Source organism: Oncorhynchus masou, chromosome 9 (assembly GCF_036934945.1).
Source record: "Oncorhynchus masou masou isolate Uvic2021 chromosome 9, UVic_Omas_1.1, whole genome shotgun sequence".
Lineage (NCBI taxonomy): Eukaryota > Metazoa > Chordata > Actinopteri > Salmoniformes > Salmonidae > Oncorhynchus > Oncorhynchus masou.
In genome coordinates this window covers 78,098,716-78,126,633 of record NC_088220.1, presented here as the reverse complement: position 1 = coordinate 78,126,633, position 27,918 = coordinate 78,098,716, and the positions used below count along the sequence as shown (strand labels likewise).

General features: G+C 39.8%; 1 protein-coding gene, 1 long non-coding RNA gene and 1 pseudogene across 3 annotated transcripts; 2 read left to right on the top strand and 1 right to left on the bottom strand.

Moving 5' to 3' along the window:
• The first annotated feature begins 9,631 nt into the window (after nucleotides 1-9,631).
• LOC135546645 (olfactory receptor 52E4-like) lies at nucleotides 9,632-10,567 on the top strand. The gene has a single exon (XM_064975241.1). The coding sequence runs from the start codon at nucleotides 9,632-9,634 to the stop codon at nucleotides 10,565-10,567; it is 936 nt and encodes a 311-aa protein (XP_064831313.1).
• A 924-nt stretch (nucleotides 10,568-11,491) lies between these two features.
• On the bottom strand, nucleotides 11,492-27,918 carry LOC135546646 (uncharacterized). 2 transcript variants are annotated; one of them, XR_010456605.1, is made up of 3 exons: nucleotides 27,471-27,918; nucleotides 24,903-25,046; nucleotides 11,492-15,097 (listed from the first exon to the last, which is right to left on the bottom strand). It is a non-coding gene; the product is annotated as an uncharacterized LOC135546646 (long non-coding RNA). The 2 variants fall into 2 exon arrangements; XR_010456606.1 differs by lacking the exon at nucleotides 11,492-15,097 and adding an exon at nucleotides 22,907-24,714.
• LOC135545383 (olfactory receptor 10J1-like) lies at nucleotides 16,523-21,994 on the top strand (annotated as a pseudogene).

Sequence of the window (27,918 nt, the reverse complement as noted above, 5' to 3'; positions counted from 1 at the left end):
CAAGTCAGGATGTCTCTTTTTAACTTTTACTGTCTTATAAAGGCCCCATCTCGTATTCTGTGTTTTGACCAGTATTCATCTAATACAGTTCACTGTGGCTACTTCATTCCATGATTACATCAGCTAGACGAGACTGTGTCATCTTGGTGTAAAAAACATGTATTAATGAACACCGTAGAGAGCTGATTAAATGATGTCTCATTAACTGTCTCTTGTTGTAATTAATCCATTGGGACTTCAGAAACCTCTTGCCAGTTATTGGAGTCTCTCGCTAATGAAGCATGTTAATAAAAAATACCACTGAGGCACAAGTTCAAATTAGACCTCTGCCTTGTAGTTTGGTAGCCTTACACATATGTCAATGAGATAAATCATAATGATGATATCTCAAATGTCCAATGCATTTCAATAGAGAGAAATGTATCTGCAGAAATGTGTCTGCAAATCTGCTAATCATAACAGTGTCTTATTGAATTATCCATGCCTGTAGCCCAGGCATGCTCTAACCATAGTATCCATGTTGATGCTCCTTCAGAACAGATATCTAATCATATGTTAAAAGTGAATATTGAAAATCTGCTCGTCTCTATTCCCCCTTCCTTCCTGACGTGTCAGGATGTCAGCAGAGAGAAACATTTATTAAGTTTCTATTAAAACTAGAGGGGATAAGGGAATATGTGGACACTGACCGATGGGATTGCAGTGGAGACAAGCGGGACTCTTTACCAAAGTGCTGTATAGAACTGGGGAATGGTCAGAAGGGATAGGTTAATCATCCCACCCAGGAGAGAGAGAGCTCTATTAGACAGGGAGGTGGTTAATTAGTTGAATCAAGCTCTGGTCATTGTTAGTGGATGAATGAGTTACGGCGAGGCCACCAGAACCTCTCTCATGACTGGGGGAGTACTGTAGGATCATGAGGGATGGAAGACTCCATGCCACTGACTAACTATCCTCACTTTACCCACTGCTAGAGCATCAATCACAAACACACTGAATTGGTGAGGAATTACTTCTTCAAAAACATATATTCAAACCCCTTGACTTTTCCACATTTTGCTGTGTTACTGCCTGCATTTAAAATCAATTAAATTTAGATATTTTTTTTGTCAATGACCTACACACAATACCCCATAATTTCTAAATTATGATTGTTTTATTAATGAAAAACTTAATTACTTGAGTCAATAGGTATTCAACCCATTTGTTATGGCAAGCATAAATAAGTTCAGTAGTAAAAATGTGCTTAACAAGTCACATAAGTTGTATGGACTTGGGTTTTGAATGACTACCTCATCTCTGCACCCCACACATACAATTATCTCTAAGGTCTCTCAGTCAAGCAGTGAATTTCAAACACAGATTCAACCACAAAGACCAGGGAGGTTTTCCAATGCTTAACAAAGAAGGGCACCTACAGTGCCTTGCGAAAGTATTCGGCCCCCTTGAACTTTGCGACCTTTTGCCACATTTCAGGCTTCAAACATAAAGATATAAAACTGTATTTTTTGTGAAGAATCAACAACAAGTGGGGCACAATCATGAAGTGGAACAACATTTATTGGATATTTCAAACTTTTTTAACAAATCAAAAACTGAAAAATTGGGCGTGCAAAATTATTCAGCCCCCTTAAGTTAATACTTTGTAGCGCCACCTTTTGCTGCGATTACAGCTGTAAGTCACTTGGAGTATGTCTATCAGTTTTGCACATCGAGAGACTGAAATTTTTTCCCATTCCTCCTTGCAAAACAGCTCGAGCTCAGTGAGGTTGGATGGAGAGCATTTGTGAACAGCAGTTTTCAGTTCTTTCCACAGATTCTCGATTCGATTCAGGTCTGGACTTTGACTTGGCCATTCTAACACCTGGATATGTTTATTTTTGAAACATTCCATTGTAGATTTTGCTTTATGTTTTGGATCATTGTCTTGTTGGAAGACAAATCTCCGTCCCAGTCTCAGGTCTTTTGCAGACTCCATCAGGTTTTCTTCCAGAATGGTCCTGTATTTGGCTCCATCCATCTTCCCATCAATTTTAACCATCTTCCCTGTCCCTGCTGAAGAAAAGCAGGCCCAAACCATGATGCTGCCACCACCATGTTTGACAGTGGAGATGGTGTGTTCAGGGTGATGAGCTGTGTTGCTTTTACGCCAAACATAACGTTTTGCATTGTTGCCAAAAAGTTCAATTTTGGTTTCATCTGACCAGAGCACCTTCTTCCACATGTTTGGTGTGTCTCCCAGGTGGCTTGTGGCAAACTTTAAACAACACTTTTTATGGATATCTTTAAGAAATGGCTTTCTTCTTGCCACTCTTCCATAAAGGCCAGATTTGTGCAATATACGACTGATTGTTGTCCTATGGACAGAGTCTCCCACCTCAGCTGTAGATCTCTGCAGTTCATCCAGAGTGATCATGGGCCTCTTGGCTGCATCTCCGATCAGTCTTCTCCTTGTATGAGCTGAAAGTTTAGAGGGACGGCCAGGTCTTGGTAGATTTGCAGTGGTCTGATACTCCTTCCATTTCAATATTATCGCTTGCACAGTGCTCCTTGCGATGTTTAAAGCTTGGGAAATCTTTCTGTATCCAAATCCGGCTTTAAACTTCTTCACACCAGTATCTCGGACCTGCCTGGTGTGTTCCTTGTTCTTCATGATGCTCTCTGCGCTTTTAACGGACCTCTGAGACTATCACAGTGCAGGTGCATTTATACGGAGACTTGATTACACACAGGTGGATTGTATTTATCATCATTAGTCATTTAGGTCAACATTGGATCATTCAGAGATCCTCACTGAACTTCTGGAGAGAGTTTGCTGCACTGAAAGTAAAGAGGCTGAATAATTTTGCACGCCCAATTTTTCAGTTTTTGATTTGTTAAAAAAGTTTGAAATATCCAATAAATGTCGTTCCACTTCATGATTGTGTCCCACTTGTTGTTGATTCTTCACAAAAAAATACAGTTTTATATCTTTATGTTTGAAGCCTAAAATGTGGCAAAAGGTCGCAAAGTTCAAGGGGGCCGAATACTTTCGCAAGGCACTGTATTGGTAGATGGGTAAAAAAATTAAAAAGCAGACAATGAATATCCCTTTGATCATGATGAAGTAATTAATTACACTTTGGATGGTGTACCAGTCGTTACAAAGAAGCAGGCGTCCTTCCTAATGCAGTTGCCGGCGATGAAGGAAACCGCTCGGGATTTCACCATGAGGCCAACGGTGGCTTTAAAACAGTTACAGAGTTTAATAGCTGTGATACAGTGCCTTGCAAAAGTATTCATCCCCCACGGCAGTTTTCCTACTTTGTTGCATTACAACCTGTAATTTAAATGGGATTTTATTGGGATTTCATGTAATGGACATACACAAAATAGTCCAAATTGGTGAAGTGAAATGAAAAAAATTACTTGTTTCGAAAAATGATTTATTTTATTTTATAAATGGTAAAGTGGTGAGTGCATATGTCTTCACCCTCTTTGCTATGAAGCCCCTAAATAAGATATGGTGCAACCAATTACATTCAGAAGTCACATAATTAGTTAGATTGCACACAGGTTGACGTTATATAAGTGTCACATGATCTGTCACATGATATCATTATATATACACCTGTTCTGAAAGGCCCCAGAGTCTGCATCACCACTAAGCAATGGGCACCACCAATCAAGCGGCACCATGAAGACCAAGGAGCTCTCCAAACAGGTCATGGACAAAGTTGTGGAGAAGGACAGATCAGGGTTGTGTTATAAAAAAAACATCATAAACTTTGAACATCCCACAGAGCACCATTAAATCTATTGTAAAAAAAAAAAGAATATGGCACCAGAACAAACATCCCAAGAGAGGGCCCGCCCACTAAAACTCACAGACCGGGCAAGGAGGGCATCAATCAGAGAGACAACAAATAGACCAAAGCTACAAAGTTCCACAGCAGAGATTGGAGTATCTGTCCATAGGACCACTTTAAGCCGTACACTCCACAGAGCTGGGCTTCACGGAAGAGTGGCCAGAAAAAAAGCCATTGCTTAAAGAAAAAATAAGCAAACACATTTGGTGTTCCCCAAAAGGCATGTGGGAGACTCCCCAAACATATGAAAGAAGGTACTCTGGTCAGATGAGACGAAAATGTAGCTTTTTGGCCATCAAGGAAAACGCTATGCCTGGCGCAAACCCAACACCTCTCATCACCCCGAGAACACCCCATCCCAACAGTGAAGCATGGTGGTGGCAACATCATGCTGGGGGGACGTTTCATCGGCAGGGACTGGGAAACTGGTCAGAATTGAAGGAATGATGGATGGCGCTAAATGCAGGGAAATTCCTAAGGGAAACCTGTTTCAGCCTTCCAGAGATTTGAGACTGGGATGGAGGTTTACCTTCCAGCAGGACAATGACCCTAAGCATACTGCTAAAGCAACACTTGAGTGGTTTAAGGGGAAACATTTCAATGTCTTGAAATGGCCTAGTCAAAGCCCAGACCTCAATCCAGCTGATAATCTGTGCTATGACTTAAAGTTTGCTGTACACCAACGGAACCCATCCAACTTGAAGGAGCTGGAGCAGTTTTGCCTTGATGAATTGGAATAAATCGCAGTGCTAGATGTGCCAAGCTTATAGAAACTTACCCCAAGAGACTTGCAGCTGCAAAAGGTGGATCTACAAAGTATTGACTTTGGGATGTTGAATAGTTATGCATGCTCAAGTTAAAAAAAAATGTTTTGTCGTATTTCTAGTTTGTTTCACAATAATACATATTTTGCATCTTCAAAGTGGTAGGCATGTTGTGTAAATCAAATGATACAAACCACCAAAGAAAACACGCTTTCATTTCCATTTTGTAAGGCAACAAAATAGGAGAAATGCCAAGGGGGGTGAAGACTTTCACAAGCTGCTGCAGGAGAAAACTGAGGATGGATCAACAACATTATAGTTACTGAAAAATACTAACCTAAACAAGGCACTAAAGCAATGTTGCAATAAATGTTGCAAAGCAATTGACTTTTTGTCCTGAATACAACGTGTTGTGTTAGGGGAAAAATAATTTGGAGTGTACCACTCTCCATATTTTCAAGCATATTGGTGGCTGCATCATGTTTTGCGTATGCTTGTAATTGTTAAGGACGGGGGGAGTTAATCAAGATAAAAAAATAAACAGAATGTAGCTAAGAACAATCCTATAGGAAAAGCTGGTACAGTCTGCTTTCCACCAGACACGGGGAGATTAATTCACCTTTCAGCAGGACAATAACCTAAAACACAAGGCCAAATCTACACTGGAGTTGCTCACCAAGAAGACAGTGAATGTTCCTGAGTGTCCCATTTACAGTTGTGACTTAAATCTACTTGAAGATCTATGGCAAGACCTGAAAATGGTTGTCAAGCAATGATCAACAATCAATTTGACAGAATTCAGGCAGTAACGCAAAAAAAATGTGGAAGGGGTATGAATACTTTCTCAAGGCACTGTACTTGTCACGTTCTGACCTTTATTTCCTTTGTTTTTGTCTTTACTTAGTATGGTCAGGGCGTGAGTTGGGTGGGCAGTCTATGTTTGTTTGTTCTATATTTTGGGTATTTCTATGTTCGGCCTAGTATGGTTCTCAATCAGATGCAGGTGTCATTAGTTGTCTCTGATTGAGAATCATACTTAGGTAGCCTGGGTTTCACTGTGTGTTTGTGGGTGATTGTTCCTGTCTCTGTGTCTGCACCAGATAGGACTGTTTAGGGTTTTCACATTTCTCGTTTTTTTTGTAGTCAGTTGTTCATGTGTACATTACGTATTAAAAAGAACCATGGACACTTACCACGCCGCATATTGGTCCTCTGATCCTTTTCGCCTCCTTGGAAGAAAAGTAGGAAATCCCTTACAGTACTAAGCATTGCTTTATCGGGTTTTCTCAACAAGATGTTATGTTCTAGGTGACAGATCTGTTCTGATCTTTTACAGAACCATATTAGTTCAAGTAGAAATTCGCCCATCCACTGAGAAGAAGATACAAAGCCTTCAGTCGTGCTCAAAAGACAACATCAGGAGATTCTTCATAATTGTATGATTGAAAACATGAATACAACTAGATGTAAGTTCTTGTTAATTAATTCTAAAGGACTATCTGATTTAATGAGTGAAGGTTAAGAATCTGATTTTACAATCCTCTTTTGTTTTATTGTAGTAAATTGAGTCCCCGACTAAGTTCCCCCCAAAAATATGAAATAAAATATATTTTGGCCCGTGACGACTTATGTATGTAAAATATGTATACATTTTACATTTTTTTAGGAACTCAACTCTCTATTGAGAGTTAGAGAATTTGAATACACAAGGTGCAATTTTGAAATTTGGTAGTTCTTTTTATACATCTTTCAAAGAGATTCTCTGGCACTTTTGTATACTTTTTAGCCAGTAGTTCTGAAAGTAGCAAGCCAAAAGTGGTCTACTAAAATTGCATACTACGTCACATTATGTGCAGATATGTGCACCACGTTTATGCTCTCTCTTTCCCTCTCCTGTCCGTGCTTGATGTTCCTCTTACTAGCTGTCACTCATATGGCAAGCTCGTTGGTCAAACTCAAATTGCCAGGGGGTTGGCCCACATGGGGGAATAAGGAAGGGAAAGTGGCACCACACAGCTTCCTGAAAAACGGTTTATCAAACTAGGGATTTTGTGGGTATTGACGTAAGACAGTGATTCTGCTAAAATATTATTATGCATATTTGAACTACTATACACGTTTACACATCCATACCAAACTGGGAGGTGTCAGGAAAAGACTTTGTAGTTGCCAAAGTTCCAGAGCATGGCATTAATACTGGTAATAAGAATGTGTTGTTAGGTGTCATGTTATACGGCTACAATTTACAGTGTGATTTTACGAATCCTTATTAAAAAGCTATTGTTTAAAAACCCTAAATAGGTATTGTTTATCTTTTATATTTCTAAATACATAATGTCTATTTGTTCGGCCCGTGGCCCACAAGCCCCAAAAGTTTGAGCACTTCGTTTTTTTATATAAAACAGTTTGGATAATGCACACCTACTTTTTTATACACAAAGTGTTGCTATACTAATTTGTTTTGACATCCACTAGTGTTTTCCTCTTCATTGCATCGTTCCTTTCCCTGGTGGGAATTAGAGTTTAGGGATCTTAGATACAGTAAAGAACCCTTTGTTATTAGCCTGATTTGTTCAACGTTACAGTACATAGTGATCAGGGCGCTCATTAGTTCCACTTGTCCTTGTACAGCTTGACCAACAACGGAAAACAATGTCAGGTCACTATCACTTGACCCGCTGTCCATATCAGAAGTATGCACTTGCTCCACTTGGGTAATTTACAGTGAAATGATATAATTCAAAGAGGGCTTGCAGGCAGGCGGAAACATTTGTCATTTCACTGATCGAGGGCACAACATGATAGATCTAAGGCATTGTTGAGAGTATACCAGTACGCCCCTATGGCACCAACCATAATATTGTTACATATTTATACACATTGAGCATAGAATGCACGGTCTAGGTTACCGATAATTAAACCCTATGTACCATAAGGACTGAATGCAGCAACCAATGTACATTATCTCAGACACATACTTGGCTACAGCAGGGTGAAGGCCAGAATAATTCAATCACTTACAGTATCAATATCAAATATCAGTATTTGATCTCACAGCTAGTCTGGTCCCAAAACGTTTTGTGCTGTCTATCCAACTCCTATATGGAGTAATTGTCACACCAACCAGCCATGTTGGCCTGCATGGTGAGTCAATGAAGACAGTGGAAACAGATCCAGGACCAGGCTAACAAACAGCTACACAATATCATTCAAAATCTAGTTGCCAGATGGCTTCCGTTAGCAATCCCTCATACAATATTTTCAAAATCTTTAATGCATGACAATTTCCTTCTCAAGAGCCTCAAGATGAGTTGTCATTTCAATCAGCCTGAGTATAGCTCGAGACTATGACGTGAAAATTCACATGGTGATAACAATGGAGGATCCTCAGAGGAGGAAAGGGAGCACCATCCTCCTCAGTGAGTTTCGCAAAAAAAAAAAAATAGTGAAATGTTAAAAACATTATCCTTTTCCGATAAAACTATACTAAATATATTCACGTCACCAAATAATTAATTAAAACTAACTGTTTTGCAATGAAGGTCTATAGTAGCCTCAACAGCACTCTGTTGGGTAGCACCATGGTGTAGCCGGAGGACAGCAAGTTTCCATCCTCCTCTGGGTACATTGACTTCAATACAAAACCTAAGAGGCTCATGGTTGTTATCCCATTCCACAGACTTACACAGTAATTATGACAACCTCCGCAGGACGTCCTCCAACCTGTCAGAGCTCTTGCTGCATGAAATGACATGTTGTCCACCCAATCAAAAGATCAGAAAATGAATCCAGTAGTAAAATTATAAGCTACAGCTAGCTAGCACTGCCCTGCATAAAATGTGGTGGGTAGCTGACTCAGAGGGAGAAAGACAGTAGTTGAACAGTTTTAAATGATTTAAAAAGGAGAATCAAGAGAGAGAGAGAGCGAGAGAGCTAGCTATATTTTATTGTATTTAGTTCACTTTCACCTACTTAGCTAGCGAATGCAGCTAGCTAGTTTAACCCACTCAAACACCAAACAGAGAGGGATGCTATGTTAGCTAGCTGGCTATGGCTATCCAACACTGGAACTGTTCCAAGTCAAGGTAAGCTTTTGGTTTTATGAATTTATTGCCACTGTGGCCCGCTGGTGTGCCTGCTAAACTGTTTGCTGACTGCATGATTGTAGTGGGTTTACTAACACGTTAGTTCTCGTAGTTATATTCACTGTGACGTCACTTTAGCTAATATGGTGACAACGATGTAGGCTGTGTGTAGTGGTTAGCTGATGTGACAGACAGCTGATGTCTGTATGGTATGGGGATAAACATACCTGAATTTGTCCAATAGAAACTTCTATTCGCAACAGTTGGACTAATAATTACACCCTATATCAGCTATATGCAAGAGTGTGCAAGGCGGTACTGAATGTGTCACTGTCTATCACCTTGATTACACTCATTCTTCTCTTGACCTGTGCACCATTTACATTTACATTTAAGTCATTTAGCAGACCTACGTTGTAAACTTTCATTCATAGGCTAGGTTGTAGCAACCTCATGATGGGTATAGGGAAAATTAGAGTATCATGTAGTAGCCTAAACCTATCGATGTTACATTGAGCTAGGTGAATGGAATATGAATCACAGTCATCCAATATGCTGTAATAGAAATAAATGGCCCCGACCGCCATTGGTTGATAATCACGTGACTTGATTGACATCAAATTAAGGATGTGTTTTAGATAAAAAGGATGTGGCCGATGCCTGTGGCAGGATTCTCACTCTCTTCAGCAAGGTAAAGGTATGGCTTTAGAGGACAATCTTTCTATAGGTTTTCCTCTTGACTGATTGCAGCTGTGGTATTCTTACTAACTCTGTCAAATGCATTATTGAGGTATTCAAAATCACTAGCAGCATTAAAAAAAGGAGACAAACAGCATGTGCTAAAAGCTGTATTTACAATTGCTGCCTATAATAATAATTGTTATATATATTTGTATGTCTTCTTTTTCCAGGTTCGCCCTGCGTTGCTAACAGGATGGACAACAACGTGTCATTTCCAAGCCATATCCTTCAAATCCAGGGTTTTGAATTCTCACAGACATTCATGTATCCAATTTTTTTCTCCATGCTGTTTGTTTATCTCTCCCTCCTTTTGTCTAACATTGGTGTCCTGGTAGTCATCATCAAAGAAAGAAATTTGCACCAACCAATGTACATCCTCTTCTGTAACCTGTCTGTAAATGATCTGATTGGCAACACTGTCTTGTTGCCTCGCCTCATGGCTGACATTGTTTCAACTGAGAGGTTTATCACGTACAGTCAATGTGTTGCTCAGGCCTTTTTCAGTCACACGTTTGGATCAGCTTCACATATGATACTGATCATTATGGCCTTTGACAGGTATGTGGCCATATGTTACCCATTAAGGTACACGTCCATAATGACAACCAAAACTTTAGTTACGCTGTCTGTGTCTGCTTGGGGGGCTTCCCTTGTGTTAGTGTCTGTCCTACTGGGTCTCACCATGAGGCTTTCACGCTGCAGTTCAATCATTCAGAATGCTTATTGTGACAATGCTTCATTGTTCAAGCTATCCTGTGAGAACGTTTCAATCAACAACATCTATGGACTCTTTTTCACTGTGCTGCTCTTTACTTCATCAATGGGAAGCATCGCTGTCACTTATATCAGGATTGCTGTGATTTGCTGGACCAAGAAAAGCAAGGAGCTGAACAACAGAGCGTTGCAGACCTGTGCAAGCCACCTGGTGGTGTATCTCATTATGCTGTGGAGTGGGTTTCTAACCATCATACTGCATCGCTTTCCAGACTATCCATATTTGAGAAAACTGGCTTCTGTTCTATTTCATGTCGTCCCTGCTCATTTTAATCCCATTATCTACGGCTTGCAAACAAAGTCATTGAGGCAGAAAATTATACAAATACTCTGTCGGAAAGTTACACACTCATAATACAGATATTACTTTGTAAATCAAATCGACAGGCTTGATTATTCTGGTCCTAAAACCGCCAAAATTAAATGGTTCGTATTTCAACACATACAAGTCTTAAAAGCCGTGTTCAAGGTACTTTTCTAACATATTCATCATCTCTAGCCCAAAATCAACATACAGTATGTGAAAATGGAGCATTTCTATGTGTTGTAGTCAAAAAGATGGAACATAGGTGTTTCTGATGATGTCATCTCCTGTGTATCTTGTGATTTGAACCAATTATGTGCAGGCAATGAGCAGAAATAGTTGTGGCAGCAATTGCAATATTTCCCTCTAAAGGTTATGTTTTGCCATTTTCACATATTTTGATGTTGGGGTGGTGATGGAGATGATGAATATGAAGTTTAAATAATTGTTTTTATTACCCTTTAATGGTTATGTTCTGTCAGATATTAGGAGGTATGAATGAGGGAACCGTAAAGGTGATGATGAGCATACGTTGGTAATCAGGCTTTCCTGTCTGTGCTTAGTCGTTACCTTGTTGCCAGTCAAAGTGGTATCTCAATTGAGACCTCTTGTGTCTGTTAGCTGAAAACGCAGAGGGAAGTTGCAGGGATGCTCAAATCCAAGCCTGAAGGTCTGCAAATCCAAGCCTGAAGGTCTGCAAATCCAAGCCTGAAGGTCTGGTTTTCAGGTGAATTGAGAGATTGTCACTGATGGCCAGAAATTCCACTCACCTGTAACGGATTCACTCTATAGAGCCAACCTGGAACAGAGATACTGATAAAGAGCTTCCATCTTTAGTCTCCGCCCTGTCCCTAACTTTAGACACTGTCACTTATCGGCTACCAACAGGTACTCTACCCTGCACCTTAGAGACTGCTGCGCTATGTACATACAGTAGTCATTAAATAATGTAATAATGTTTACATACTTTATACTTTTAATATACAGGGCCTTCAGGAAGTACTCACGCCACTTGACTTTTTCCACATTTTGTTGTGTTAAAGCCTGAATTTAAAATAGATTCATTTGAGATTTGGTGTCACTAGCCTACACACAATACCCCATAATGTCAAACTGGAAATATGTTTTTAGAAATCTTTACATATGAATAAAAATAATATTCAAGCCCTTTGCTATGGCAAGCCTAAATAAGTTCACAAGTAAACATGAGCTTAACAGGTCACATAATAAGTTGCATCCACATTTCTCAAGTAAAGGTGAAAGTCAACCAGTAAAATACCACTTGAGTAAAAGTCTAAACGTACTTGGTTAAATGTACTTAAGTATCAGAAGTAAATGTAATTGCAAAAAATATATTTAAGTATCAAAAGTTAAATTCCTTATATTAAGCAAACCAGACGCCACCATTTTCTAGTTTGTTTTCATTTGCTGATTGGGGCACACTCCAACTCTCAGACATAATTTACAAAAAAAATATTTGTGTTTAGAGAGTCCGCCAGATCAGAGGCAGCAGGGATGTTCTCTTGACACGTGTGTGAATTGGACCATTTTCCTGTCCTGCCCAGCATTCAAAATGTAATACTTTTGGGTGTCAGTGAAAATGTATGGTGTAAAAAGTATATAATTTCCTTTAGGAGTCGAGTGCACTAAAAGTTGTCAAAAATATAAATAGTTACGTACAGACATGCTTTTTTTGGGGGGGGGGGTATGATGTTTGTGCATCTGTAACTTTCTCACTCATCATTATTCACGATTCATTCAGGATTATCCATAATCATCCACATTAATGTATCTAGAAACATATTATATTTCTATTTGCAATAAAAGTTACTCCAAAATTGCACAATACATTATTTTCCATTAATTTCTATTGGGCACAATAACATCTGAGACACATCTGAGAACCAAAGCAAACAGCAAATACATCCAACAAATTAGTAGAGTCACAAGATGGATGTCATTTTACATGCTATGAATATTGGACCAAATACTTAACTTTTGACTACTTTAATACACATATAAGTGAATTTAACCCAATACTTTTGGTCCCTTGAAATGTAGAAAAAGTGCTGTAATTTCTAAACGGTTCACCTGGTGTGGATGAAAATACCCTCAAAATAAAGCTGACGGTCTGCACTTTAACATCAGAGTCATCGTTTCAAATCCAAAGTACAGAGCCAAAACATAAAAAAATGTGTAATTTTCCCTAACTTTTGGAGCTCACTCTCTGTCCCTCTTGTGATGTTTTTGGTAAACAGACAGACATGAACATCATTTGCCTGGCTCTGCTTCTGTGAGAGGGATTACCAGAAGGACTGCAGGAACTGTGTCAGAGGAAAAGGCCCTGGATCACTGGTGCCTTTTGTATCTATATGACCATTATTTGATAGCCCAAGTAAAAATATTATTATATATTACAATGTATTCTGAAATGTACAAAAAAATCAAATAATATACACAACCGTTCAAAAGTTTGGGGTCAATAAGAAATGTCCTTGTTTTTGGAAGAAATGCACATTTTTTTAAATAAAATTAAAATAACATCAAATTGATCAGAAATACAGTATAGACATTGTTAATGTTGTAAATGACTACTGTAGCTGGAAATGGCTGATTTTTTAAATGGATATCTACATAGGCGTGCAGATGCCCATTGTCAGCAACTATCACTCCTGTGTTTCAATGGCACGTTGTGCTAGCTAATCCAAGTTTATCATTTTAAAAGGCTAATTGATCATTAGAAAACCCTTTTGCGTTTATGTTAGCACAGCTGAAAACTGTTTTGCTGATTAAAGAAGCAACAAAACTGTCCTTCTTTAGACTAGTTGAGTATCTGAAGCATCAGCATTTGTGGGTTCGATTACAGGCTCAAAATGGCCGGAATCAAAGAATTTTCTTCTGAAACTCGTCAGTCTATTCTTGTTCTGAGAAATGAAAGCTATTCCATGCGAGAGATTGCCAAGAAACTGAAAATCTCGTACAATGCTGTGTACTACTCCCTTCACAGAACAGCGCAAACTTGCTCTAACCAGAATAGAAAGAGTAGTGGGAGGCCCCGGTGCACAACTGAACATGAGGACAAGTACATTAGAGTGTCTAGTTTGAGAAACAAAAGCCTCACAAATCCTCAACTGGCAGCTTCATTAAATAGTACCCACAAAATACCAGTCTCATTGTCAACAGTGAAGAGGCGACTCCGCAATACTGGCCTTCGAGGCAGAGTTCCTCTGTCCAGTGTCTGTGTTCTTTTGCCCATCATAATCTTCTTGTTATTGGCCAGTCTGAGATATGGCTTTCTATTTGCAAATCTGCCTAAAAGGCCAGCATCATTAATTTTACTATATTCTACATTGTAGAATAATAGTGAAGACATCAAAACTATGAAATAACATGTATGGAATCATGTAGTAACCAAAAAAGTGTTAAACAAATCAAAATATATTTTAAATTCTTCGAAATAGCCACCCTTTGCCTTGATGACAGCTTTGTGCACTCTTGGCATTCTCTCAACCAGCTTCAAGAGGAATGCTTTTTTTTTTAGTTGTATGGCATTGAAGCTCGTCTGGAGGTTAGTTAACACAGTATCCAAAGAAGGGCCAGAGGTATACAGAATGGTGTCATCTGCGTAGAGGTGGATCAAAGAATCCCCAGCAGCAAGAGCGACATCATTGATGTATACAGAGAAAAGAGTCTGCCCGAGAATTGAACCCTATGGCACCCCCATAGAGACCGCGAGAGGTCCGGACAACAAGCGCTCCGATTTGACACACTGAACTCTATCAGAGAAGTAGTTGGTGAACTAGGCGAGGCAATCATTTGAGAAATCAAGGCTGTTGAGCCTGCCAATAAGAATGTTGTGATTGACAGAGTCGAAAGCCTTAGCCAGGTCGATGAATACGGCTGCACAGTAATGTCTCTTATCGATGGTAGTTATGATACCGTTTAGGACCTTGAGTGTGGCTGAGGTGCACCCATGACCAGCTGGAGAAGGTACGTGGGATTTGAAATGGTCAGTAATCTGTTTGTTAACTTGGCTTTCGAAGACCTTAGCAAGGTAGAATAGATATAGGTCTGCAGCAGTTTGGGTCTAAATCAAATCAAATCAAATTTATTTATATAGCCCTTCGTACATCAGCTTATATCTCAAAGTGCTGTACAGAAACCCAGCCTAAAACCCCAAACAGCAAGCAATGCAGGTGTAGAAGCACGGTGGCTAGGAAAAACTCCCTAGAAAAGCCAAAACCTAGGAAGAAACCTAGAGAGGAACCAGGCTATGTGGGGTGGCCAGTCCTCTTCTGGCTGTGCCGGGTAGAGATTATAACAGAACATGGCCAAGATGTTCAAATGTTCATAAATGACCAGCATGGTCGAATAATAATAAGGCAGAACAGTTGAAACTGGAGCAGCAGCACGGCCAGGTGGACTGGGGACAGCAAGGAGTCATCATGTCAAGTAGTCCTGGGGCATGGTCCTAGGGCTCAGGTCAGTTGAAACTGGAGCAGCAGCACGGCCAGGTGGACTGGGGACAGCAAGGAGTCATCATGTCAGGTAGTCCTGGGGCATGGTCCTAGGGCTCAGGTCCTCCGAGAGAGAGAAGGAGAGAATTAGAGAACGCACACTTAGATTCACACAGGACACCGAATTGGACAGGAGAAGTACTCCAGATATAACAAACTGACCCCAGCCCCCCGACACATAAACTACTGCAGCATAAATACTGGAGGCTGAGACAGGAGGGGTCAGGAGACACTGTGGCCCCACCCGAGGACACCCCCGGACAGGGCCAAACAGGAAGGATATAACCCCACCCACTTTGCCAAAGCACAGCCCCCACACCACTGGAGGGATATCTTCAACCACCAACTTACCATCCTGAGACAAAGCTGGTCTAGAGTGTCTCCCCCTTTGAAGAGGGGGATGAACACCGCAACCTTCCAATCTTTGGGAATCTCAGACGATATGAAAGAGAGGTTGAACAGGCTAGGGGTTGCAACAAGATTTTTGGGGACCTGTGGGCAGTCTTGATACAACATTTTGAACAGAAATACAATGCTTCTTTGTATCAGTCTAAAACGTTGCACAAACACTGCCACCATCTAGTGGCCAAGATCTAAATTGCACTATGGCTGGAATAATAAATTATGGCCTTTCTCTTGCGTTTCAAAGATGGTACAAAAAAATAATTTATATAATTATTTGAATTATCTTTCACCAGATCTAATGTGTTGAATTCTCCTACATCCATTTCACATTTCCACAATCATCAAAGTGTTTCTTTTCAAATGGTATTAAGAATATGCATATCCTTGCTTCAGGTCCTGAGCTACAGGCAGTTACAGATGAAGTCGGAAGTTTACATACACCTTAGCTGTCACGCCTTGGTCTTAGTATTTTGTGTTTTCGTTAATTATTTGGTCAGGCCAGGGTGTGACATGGGTTTATGTTGTTGTATTTCGTAGTGGGTTTTTTTAGTTATTGGGATTGCGGCTGAGTAGGGGTGTTGCATAGGTTTGGCTGCCTGAGGCGGTTCTCAATCAGAGTCAGGTGATTCTCGTTGTCTCTAATTGGGAACCGTATTTAGGTAGCCTGGGTTTCACTTTGTATTTCGTGGGTGATTGTTCCTGTCTCTGTGTAGTTTCACCAGATAGGCTGTAATTAGGTTTCACGTTCCGTTTTGTTGTTTTTGTATTTGTATCAGTTATTTCATGTACCGCGTTTGTTCCATTAAAAAACATGAGTAACCAACACGCTGCATTTCGGTCCGACTCTCTTTCGACAAACGAAGAACGTCGTTACATTAGCCAAATACATTTAAACACAGTTTTTCACAATTACTGACATTTAATCCTAGTAAATATTCCCTGTCTTAGGTCAGTTAGGATCACCACTTTAGAATGTAAAATGTTATTTCGTTCATCAAATTCCCAGTGGGTCAGAAGTTTACATACACTCAATTAGTGTTTGGTAGCATTGCCTTTTAAAACCTCTAGTGACTCCCCATCCCGCATGCAGGAGCGTAATCATCGACTGACACTAATTAGGATAACGCAACGAACATAAATATTCCTAGAAAATAAACCTATTCATAAAAATCACAAATGAAATGTATTGAGACACAGCTTAGCCTTTTGTTAATCACCCTGTCATCTCAGAATTTCAAAATATGCTTTACAGCCAAAGCTAGACAAGCATTTTTGTAACTTTATCGATAGGCTAGCATAGCATTTTGTCCAGCTAGCAGCAGGTAACTTGGTCACAGAAATCAGGAAAGCAATCAAATTAAATCGTTTACCTTTGATGAGCTTCAGATGTTTTCACTCACGAGACTCCCAGTTAGATAGCCAATGTTCCTTTTTACCAAAAATATGATTTTTGTAGGCGAAATAGCTCTGTTTGTTCTTCACGTTTGGCTGAGAAATCTCCAGGAAATTGCAGTCACGAAAACGCCGAACAATATTCCAAATTAGCTCCATAATATCGACAGAAACATGGCAAACGTTGTTTATAATCAATCCTCAAGGTGTTTTTCAAATATCTATTCGATAATATATCCACAGGTGGTGACCACAGACCACTTCTCAGTTCTTATGCTTCCTGGCTGATGTTTTGGTCACTTTTGATTGCTGGCGGTGCTTTCACTCTAGTGGTAGCATGAGAGAGTCTACAACCCACACAAGTGGCTCAGGTAGTGCAGCTAATCCAGGATAGCACATCAATGCGATCTGTGGCAAGAAGGTTTGCTGTGTCTGTCAGCGTAGTGTCCAGAGCATGGAGGCACTACCAGGAGACAGCACTGCCAGAGCCCTGCAAAATGACCTCCAGCAGGCCACAAATGTGCATGTGTCTGCTCAAACGGTCAGAAACAGACTCCATGAGGGTGGTATGAGGGCCCGACGTCCACAGGTGGGGGTTGTGCTTACAGCCCAACACCATGCAGGACGTTTGGCATTTGCCAGAGAACACCAAGATTGGCAAATTCGCCACTGGCGCCTTGTGCTCTTCACAGATGAAAGCAGGTTCACACTGAGCACATGTGAGCTCCTCCAGGTCTGGGAGGAGATCCCTCAGGAGACCATCCACCACCTCATCAGAAGCATGCCCAGGCATTGTAGAGAGGACATACAGGCACGCGGAGGCCACTCACACTACTGAGCCTCATTTTGACTTGTTTTAAGGACATTACATCAAAGTTGGATCAGCCTGTAGTGTGGTTTTCCACTTAAACTTTGAGTGTGACTACAAATCCAGACCTCCATGGGTTGATAAATTTGATTTCCATTGATAATTTTTGTGTGATTTTATTGTCAGCCCATTCAACTATGTAAAGAAAAAAGTATTTAATAAGAATATTTCATTCATTCAGATCTAGGATGTGTTATTTTAGTGTTCCCTTTATTTTTTGAGTGGTGTATATGGTAGGAGAAAATCCAAAGAAAAACCAACAGAAAAAAAATTGAGAGCCCATGCTCTTACAATGGAAAGTATAAGGAAATAATGATATCTACCTCCCAGGATGCAATTCCTATTGCTTCCACCTGGTGTCAGTAGTCTTTGGTCAAGGTTTCAGGCTTGTTTCTCCCAAAACAAGTAAGAAATATGAGTTTTTGTACAAGAACACTGTTGCTTGACATTAAGGTTTATTTTCTAATAGTGAATCTTGACTTAATTGAACATAAGAGGAGTCCTATTTCACTATCAACTGATTCCAAACAATTATTTGCTTTGGAATTTACAGTGTTGTCTAATGGTGAAACTTCTTTACCTGAACAACTATCAAACTAGCTCTTATATAATCCTCAGCCTTAAGAAAAGTCAATTATTTCATCATGTTATCATGTAACTTCAGTCACTCTTCAATTTAAAAAAAGTTTCACTATACACTGAGTATACCCCCCCCCCCTGCCCTCAGAACGACCTGAATTCGTTGGGCATGGACTCTACAAGGTGTCGGGTGTTCCACAGGGATGCTGGCCCATGTTGACTCCAATGTTTGGGTGGTGGACCATTTTTGATTCACACGGGAAACTGTTGATTGTGAAAATTCCAGCAGCGTTGCAGTTCTTGACACAAACCGTTGCGCCTGGCATCTACTACCATACCCCGTTCAAAGGCACTTAAATATTTTGGTCTTGCCCATTGACCCTCTGAATAGCACACATACACTACACAATCCATGTCTCCATTGTCTCAAGACTTAAATATCCTTCTTTAACCTGTCTCCCCACTTCACCTACACTGATTGAGGTTAATTTAACAAGTGACATCAATAAGGGATCATAGCTTTCCTCTGGATTCACCTGATCAGTCTATGTCATGGAAAAAGCAGGTGTTCTTAATGTTTTGTATTGTGTCTGTGTGTCTGTGTGTGTGTCTGTCTGTGTGTCTGTCTGTCTGTGTGTCTGTGTGCATGTGAAACTACTGCATACAGATGTTTGACATGTTCATAATAATGTCATAACAACTATACAACTTAACAATCTGTTCCTTTAAGTTACACTGTGTCCAACTATATGCTATGTAAATATATACCAGTATGTGTTTTAGACAGTGCTTCGTGGATGCATGCTCTTAGATGAAAATCTCATTCCTCTCATGATGTTTTTCAGACGTTTTCAGACGTTTTCAACCACTGGAGTTCAACGTGAGCCTGTTTTCAGATGTCCTGTTAGATGGACGGGAACTGGGTCTCAAGGAGATCTACACAGAGCTGGCCATCTTTCTTCTGTTGGTATACATCATGTTCGTCATCGGCAACAACATGTTCATCACTCTGGTGATCATCACTCCAAACTTCACACATCAGTGTGTATTTTCCTCTGTAATCTGTCTCTCACCAATTTTGTGATCACCACCAGTGTTCTACCTAAAATGATATCAGTGTGCTTGTGGATGTGTCCATTTCATTTGTAGGTCACTTCTTGCAGATACATACCTATTTGACATTTCAAACTACAGAGGGATTCCTTCTATGTGCTGTGACCTACGACTGCTATGTTGCTATCTGCAATCCTTTACGCCTCAACAGCATCATGACCATCGAGGTATATGTTCCTGGCCTCAACAACATGGGCTTCCAGCATTGAATGTCATTCTTGCATCAAAACTACCTTTCAGTAGTCATCAGATAATGTATTGGTTTTGTGATTATCCTCCGATTGCGACATTGTCAAGTTGGAAACAATATTTTTGATAGATTTAGTCCTCGCATGTGCTTTATTTGTGATGTACAGTATGTTCCATTCACTGTCATAATTTGGTTATATTGTAAAATCATCAAATCGTTTGCAAAATTGCCACATCTGAAGGGCTCCTCTCATCTCATTGCTGTCATTACCTTCTACGTTGATTATTCATGTGTCTACATCTGTGCTAAATCATATCATATTCATCTCAATGTCATCATCTTGATGTCTATTGTCAACTATGTTTTACCTCCTCTTGTGAATCCACGTGTTTACAGTTTCAGGGACAAACACAGGCTTCTGTCCTGAAACTCCTGTCTTCAATACAGTTATTCCATAATGCACCATGTTTACATCTCATTATTATTGACCCTGAGGAACATAGAGTGATGCCGAAACGTTGGTAAATACCAATGAGTTGCTGGGGGTTTGTATATGGAGTGTGCAACTTCCTTTATTTTGATAGTTTATAGATGTTATTATTTAACAATGAATGGGCAGGTCTGAATTGGAGAATATGATTCTGTTACTTAGACATGGTAAAAGGTTACTCCGCAAGGTAAAACCAATGTCTCTACATTTTGGGTAAAACCAAAGTCTCTACATTTTGGGTAAAACCAATGTCTCTACATTTTGGGTAAAACCAATGTCTCTACATTTTGGGTAAAACCAATGTCTATTCATTTTGGGTAAAACCAATGTCTCTACATTTTGGGTAAAACCAATGTCTATACATTTTGGGTAAAACCAATGTCTCTACATTTTGGGTAAAACCAAAGTCTCTACATTTTGGGTAAAACCAATGTCTCTACATTTTGGGTAAAACCAATGTCTCTACATTTTGGGTAAAACCAATGTCTCTACATTTTGGGTAAAACCAATGTCTCTACATTTTGGGTAAAAAAAACATTCAAACAAAATAACCAAAGTGAAAACGAAAGCGTACAGTTCTGTCAGGTAAAGACACTAAACAGAAAACAAGATCCCACAAAACCCAAACGGAAAACGACAACTTATATATGATCCCCAATCAGAGACAACGATAGATGGCTGCCTCTGACTGGGAACCACACTCGGCCAAAACAAAGAAATAGAAAACAGACTTTCCCACCCGAGTCACACCCTGACCTAACCAAACATAGAGAATAATAAGGATCTATAAGGTCAGGGCGTGACATCATTTAAAAGGACATGTACAACTCCCTGCTGGCAACACAACTGTTTGTTTTATATCAACATTTGCAGTTAATATCTAACTAGCCAATGGAGTTTGTTGAACATTTATCAATGCATATAGACATTTTAGAGGATCAAAATGAAGTGTTGGACATCATTAATCAGAAACAATGTGCTCCAGTCATAAGGGAAAGGAGGATACCTTCTCAGTTGTACAACTGAATGCATTCAGCTGAAATGTTTTTTCTGCATTTAACCCAAACCCCTCTCAATCAGAGGCATACATAATAATGCAACATGGGAAGGGCGGCATAGAATAAAGTAATTATTGCAGTCAGCCATGTACATTTTCCTCAGCCACCTGTCCCTCGTAGACACTGTGATATCGACCAGTGTTCTGCCTAAAATGATAGCAGTGAGTTTGTGGAATGACGTAACGATCTCCTACTCAGCGTGTTTCCTCCAGTTGTATGTGTATTTGTCATTTCAAACCGTCGAGAGCATGCTGCTGTGTGTCATGGCCTATGACCGCTATGTCGCCATCTCCAATCCCTTACGTTACAGCAGCATTATTTTAGAGACAGTGCAGTCTGTTGACTCCAGCGGCACGGGCATCTGGACTCAGTTTACCTGTCTTCTGTGTCATTTTCGCAGCACAATTGCCCTTCTGTAGCAACAAAATGCATTTTTGGTTCTGTGACCTTCCTCCTGTAGTTTCACTGTCCTGTTCGGACACAACCTTTTTGATCGACGTGGCTCTTGTGTGTGCTTAGCGATCTATTTCCCATTCACTGTCATTATTTGGTCCTACTTCAGAATCCTTGTAGCCGTCTGCAAGATTGCATCTTCAGAGGGCCGTATGAAAGCCTTCTCTACCTGCTCCGCACATCTCACTGTCGTCCTCACCTTCTACCTCGCTCACTCCTGCGTCTACATCAGTGCCAAATCTGAAAACATTCACTGTAAAGTTATAATCTTGATATCTATTGTTAACTGCTTCCTGACTAATGTTATAAATCCCATCATCTATAGTTTAAGAAACAAAGAGATAACGGCTGCGCTGAGAAGGCTCTGTTCTGGTAAGGGCGACTCTGATGGTGTACAACAGGGACACGTTTGAACCGTTGTGGGGATAAACAGTCAATTACAATATTCAGCTATACAAAATGCAGTAATTTGCCAGGAGACTTGCTGGATGTCTGAGCAGATCTAATGAAATATTTCTCTGTGGAGAGAGGTGAGATCAGTAAGGTATACAAGTTGGCACAACAAAGCAACGCATATAATTTACAGTTCAGGATCTGCACATACAGTTCAATCCACCATAAACTGTCAATAAAGACTGGTTTACATAACAGCTAATAATGAAAGTGATAATCTTTGTTTCTCTTAACAATATCATGTGCATGTTAAAGTTGAATTGTCACTTTTACTATATCAAACATACACTAAATGATGGTATGATGAGATATTGTTGGTGCTTAATTCCAGCCGAATCCTGACAGAACAGGATCCGGCACCTCTCCGTTTTGGACTATTTTGTTCCGGTACCTATTTGACCGGATCCGGTACCTCTCATGGCATGAAAAATAATTGGCACTTTTTTCAATGTAAAAATTACAATTAAATGCGGTCAAAGTTCATTCAAATCGTCTCTTCGTAAATTATCCTGTCCCAAAACAAATGCTATGTGAAAAAGTACATTTTCATCCCGGGCCTAATATTCTAGAGTAGTTTTGGGTCGGGCCGGTCAGGGTTTATGGTTTGCTCAACATTGTAAGCGATGTGTGAGACCAACGCTTGGCCGTGCCTATGTGAGAAGCGCACCTCTGTCTCTCACATAACTAGAATTAGAGTAACTTTCCATGCTCTCTCCATCTCTGATAGACATGAGCCTGCAACTCTCATCTCTCATGCACCTTATAATTGTTTCCTGATAGAACCATTGCCACGCGAATGGTTCTGAAGGAACTGCAGCACCCCCGATAAATACATTTGTCAAAATTATAGAATTACTGCTGTCTGTTAATGAAATAATTCAGAATAGCCTACTACACCACGAGAAGGCCTATAATCTAGCCACCAAGGATCAATAGCTTTTTTTTAAAATAGCCTAGCTGTGGATTGTAGCCCAGTAATAACGAATAATCTACAGTAGGGAACGCGAGGCATATCTGTCCGTGAAAAAACAGCATGCAGACAAAAACGTTTTTTCGCAATATTTCAAATACAGTCAAGGGGAAGCACAGGTTGGAAAGCAATTGGCTCCTGCCGAAAAGTGAACACTATGCTGCTGTAGGCTACCAAAATATTTGATCAACATCCAAATATTTTTTTACCAAAGAGAAAGAGCGAAACACTTGGCATGAGCGCATCATTGGTTCAGTCAGTGAAACTGGAAAGCATTTTTAGGAATTTCCTAGGCAAAGGTTGTTGATGGATTCAAGACAAGGTCGTTTTCACTGATCTCATATTCTCAGTTTGTCAGTGTCAAAGATTCTGTCAGTCATGCAAAATTACGTAGAATTGCATGAAATACGTTTATAAAAAGGCTACAAATAATTTTCCCAATGTGTGCAACTTTTGTAAGTGCCTCTACTCTACTGCTCTACGTCACTACGCACATGCGATAGTATGCATGCTGTGCTTTAATATAAAGGTGATTGTTTTTTCTTATTCGTTCTGGTACCTTAGAAATCCCCATGTCGCTCTCACTTTTTGTCCCGGAACCTCCCGATTTACAAATTAAGCACTGGATATTGTGATACTCTGATTATTTAAGTGTTTTTAAATGTCACAAACATAATTGATTTTCATGTGTTATTAAATGTTGATAAATTAACCAAAAAAGCTTAAATCAACTATTACTTTCTGTTTTATCATCCCTGCATGGGAATTTAAGGTGTTACCAGCAGGACCAACCAGGCAATACCAGCAGGACCAACCAGGCATTACCAGCAGGACCAATCAGGCATGACTAGCAGGACCAACCAGGCATGACTAGCAGGACCAACCAGGCATGACTAGCAGGATCAACCAGGCATGACTAGCAGGACAAGCCAGGCATGACTAGCAGGACCAACCAGGCATAACTAGCAGGACCAACCAAGCATGACTAGCAGGACCAACCAGGCATTATCAGCAGGACCAACCAGGCATGACTAGCAGGACTAGCAGAACTAGCAGAACTAGCAGGACTAGCAGAACTAGCAGAACTAGCCAAAGACACAAGAAAATCAATGGAAGAAGAGTGGACCGGTTATGAAAAGAGATAGCTATTTTAAGGGTTGACTCCACTTTGTTTCTGCATTTTATAACCTTGATGTTTTATTGTCACATAGGTGCAGTGAAATGTGTTGTTTTTCAGGCTCAGCAACAATTGTACAGCACTAGTGGAGCAGATTTGTGTTAAGTGCTTTGCTCAAGGGCACATCGACAGATGTTTCACCTTTTCGGATCGGCTATTCAAACTTGCGACCTTTCAGTTATTGGCTGAACACTAACCGCTAGGCTACCTGCCGCCAGTTACTTCCCAGATTCCCAGTACATACAGTAGTGTTTAAAAAGCAGAAAACGGCCAGAACACTCCCATGAATAAATGTCTTCAAGGAGTGTTCAGCTTGTGCCTTCAGACTGACAACAACGTTGATGTGTGGAATGGATTGTGGGAGCAACAGAGCTCAATACCAGTCCGACCTACTTGTTATAAAAGACAATATCAGGTCTCCATATATAACGACTGGGTATACGGATGGCATCAAGTCCATCATAATCATCTTTACTCCAGGTGAGGTATGAGTCTATCCACAAATATGCTGTCAAGATCTGGTTATGTTCATCCTGCAATAGAGGGAACATGGTGAACAATGGCTTCATTTCACTAGTTATTAACTTAGCACTTAGAATATGACGTCTATTTCAAATGCCAAATGTGAATGTATGAGGTTTTTTTCAGATATTTTTGTGAATCTCTTTATTATTGTTGTATTGCTGAAATAGCCATAGTTTAAACTTAAGAAAGCTGTTACCATGTCAATGATCTGTGAGAGGGTGATCTGCAGGATCACATTGAGGATGTTTTCTGTTTCCTCTACAGGTCTCAGGGCACTGGTGGTTAGTAAACCAATCATTCAGCAGCTTCTGGGCATACTTCCCATGAGCACTCCAACAGGCTAGGACAGGGCATAGAGAACAGTATCTGCTAAATGACTAAAATGACTAGTATGTCATTTAAAAATGTTTAAGAAAGAACATCATTCTCAGCTAAAAACCAAAACACAATCAATTTATTTTAATTTAGTGAGCACTACATAATTTTCATACATTTATTAAAAAATTACAATCTGTGACAACCTGATGTCAGCCAGAACAAAGTTAAATACAGGTAACTGACAAAATAAAGGAAACACCAACATAAAGTCTTAATAGCCGAGACACCTGAACAGCTTCAATGCGCCTTAGCATAGATTCTACAAGTGTCTGGAACTCTATTGGAGAAATGTATACCCATTCTTCCATTAGATATTCCATCCTTTGGTGTTTTGTTGACGGTGGTGGAAAATGCTCTCATGAGCCACTTCAGAACTTCCCATAAGTGTTCAATTGGGTTTAAATCTGGTGACACACACACACACACACACATATACAGAGAGACACATCCCACCATGCTTACATGACCCTAAGCATGATGGGGTGTTAATTGCTTAATTAACTCAGGAACAGCACCTGTGTGGAAGCACCTGCATACAATATACAGTAATTTGTATCCCTCATCTACTCATGTGTTTCCTTTATTTTGGCAGTTACCTGTTCATGGGTAAAAATCTTAGCGTGTCAGAGAACATGTGAACACATGGCAGAGGGTGCAGAACACTAGGACATAGGGGGATTTGGGAGTAGATTACGCTTCTGATGCTATAGTAAGAGATCAAGCAAAGCTTCCATTATGAGCCAGCAGATGCAGCTGAGGCATCTGTTGACCCCAAGCAGGGATAGGTTGATACACGCCCTAATCCATGGGACATTTGCCATATAATACCACCAGAGAAAATAAACACAGATAGGCTATAATACACTCTAATAGACATACTGTACCCTGTTCTTGTAGGTTAAATGCATGCATAAAAAAAAGTGTTTTTTTGTTGTCACATAAGTTGGATCGGTGCAGTGTAATGTGTTGTTTTACAGGGTCAGCCGTAGTAGCATGGCACCCCTGGAGCAAACTAGGGATCATTTCTAGCTCAAGGGTACATCAACAGATTTTTCACCTTGTTTGCATGGGTATTCGAATCAGCAACCTTTTGGTTATCGGCCCAATGCTCTAAATGCTAGGCTACCTGCCACCCTAAAGTCCTTTATGCTGATTTTTTCCCTACATTTGTATAGAAAGATCAAATAATATTTGGATGAGTTTTCAACAAAATACAGCAATCATCTGCATACTTGGAATTTACTGTACCGTTTCATTTTCTCTCCAATCTTTGATCCTGTTTCTTTGTATTATTATGTTGTTATGAGAATATATGGTTTTCCCATGTATTAAATGATGTTGTTTTTTTTGTTGAGAGAATTCATTTCAAATTCTTGACAAACATAATTGAGTTCAGAACACTGCCAGAAGCAACTGATTACAGTGATCTCAGTGGATTTGGGTGATCCAGATGTTACCCTGCTTCACTGTTTCAATAAAGCCTTTTGAGGAGGCCGTAGAAAAGGGCCACAGGATTAATGTACAGTACCAGTAAACAGTTTGGACACACCTACTCATTCCAGAGTTTTTCTTTATTTTTACTATTTTCTACATTGTAGAAAGTGAAGACATCAAAACTATAACATATGATAAAATATTCCACAATTTAATTTTTAACAAGGCACACCTGTTCATTGAAATGCATTCCAGGTGACTACTTCATGAAGTTGGTTGAGAGAATGCCAAGAGTGTGCAAATCTGTCATCAAGGCAAAGGGTGGCTACTTTGAAGAATCTCAAATATGAAATATATTTTGATTTGTTGAACACTTTTTTGGTTACTACATGATTCCATATGTGTTATTTCATAGTTTTGATGTCTTCGCTATTATTCAACAATGTAGAAAATGGTAAAAAAAAAACAAAAAAAACAACACCTTGAATGAGTCAGTGTGTCCAGAGTTTTGACTGGTACTGTGAATAAGATGATACCTAAACAACTGGCAGGGAGATCCTGCCTCCTGCCTGGGAAACAGATGTGAGGGTTATCTAATCAGAATCTGACTGGGACAGAGGAAATAATCAACCACTGTAGATGTCACAATGATTCATCATTAAGAGACCATTAATAATGCAGTTTACATCAGGTACTTCAGTAACTCTTAATGTAATACAAATCCAACAAGCTATCTGTCGAGGCTACTCTAAACCAGTCATGAAACCATTTAACTCACCAATTGCCTGATGTTGACTGAAAAAACAAAATGAGAAACAATCATTGCGACTGGACTGTAAGTGTGTGTTGATATAGACACTAAACATAGCGTATACATTTCTAAATATGTACATTGGGAATTTACCATTTTCAACTGTACATAGTTCAGCAAAAGAGAGAATATATAGCCTACCTGGAATAATATTCAAGCAGAAAATAAAACTCATCGAAGCTCGAAATCCACGTAGATTCATTTTGCTGTTACAGGTTACACTTATCTATATCCAAAAATATACCAGATGATCATTTCAATTACGTTTAAGTTCCCGGATGGATAGCCGTAGACTGCTCTTGTGCCTTGACAAAGATGATTGTTAGCGTGAGATGACTGGGGTTAGAGGCTAGGTGGAGGCTCATCATGACGTACTGAGCACTATTAGAATTTACACATAATATATTTGAATAAGACGCGTGGGACTTATCCATTGACCAAAAATCATCATCCTCAACAACAAAAACATTGACTTGAGTTTTTTCCAAATACCCCCATTTTCTCAAAGTATGTATATGGTTATTTCCTGAGGCAACTTGCAATGCCAGGCTGTCAAAGATAAGGCTACAGTATTTGGTGATGCGCAAGA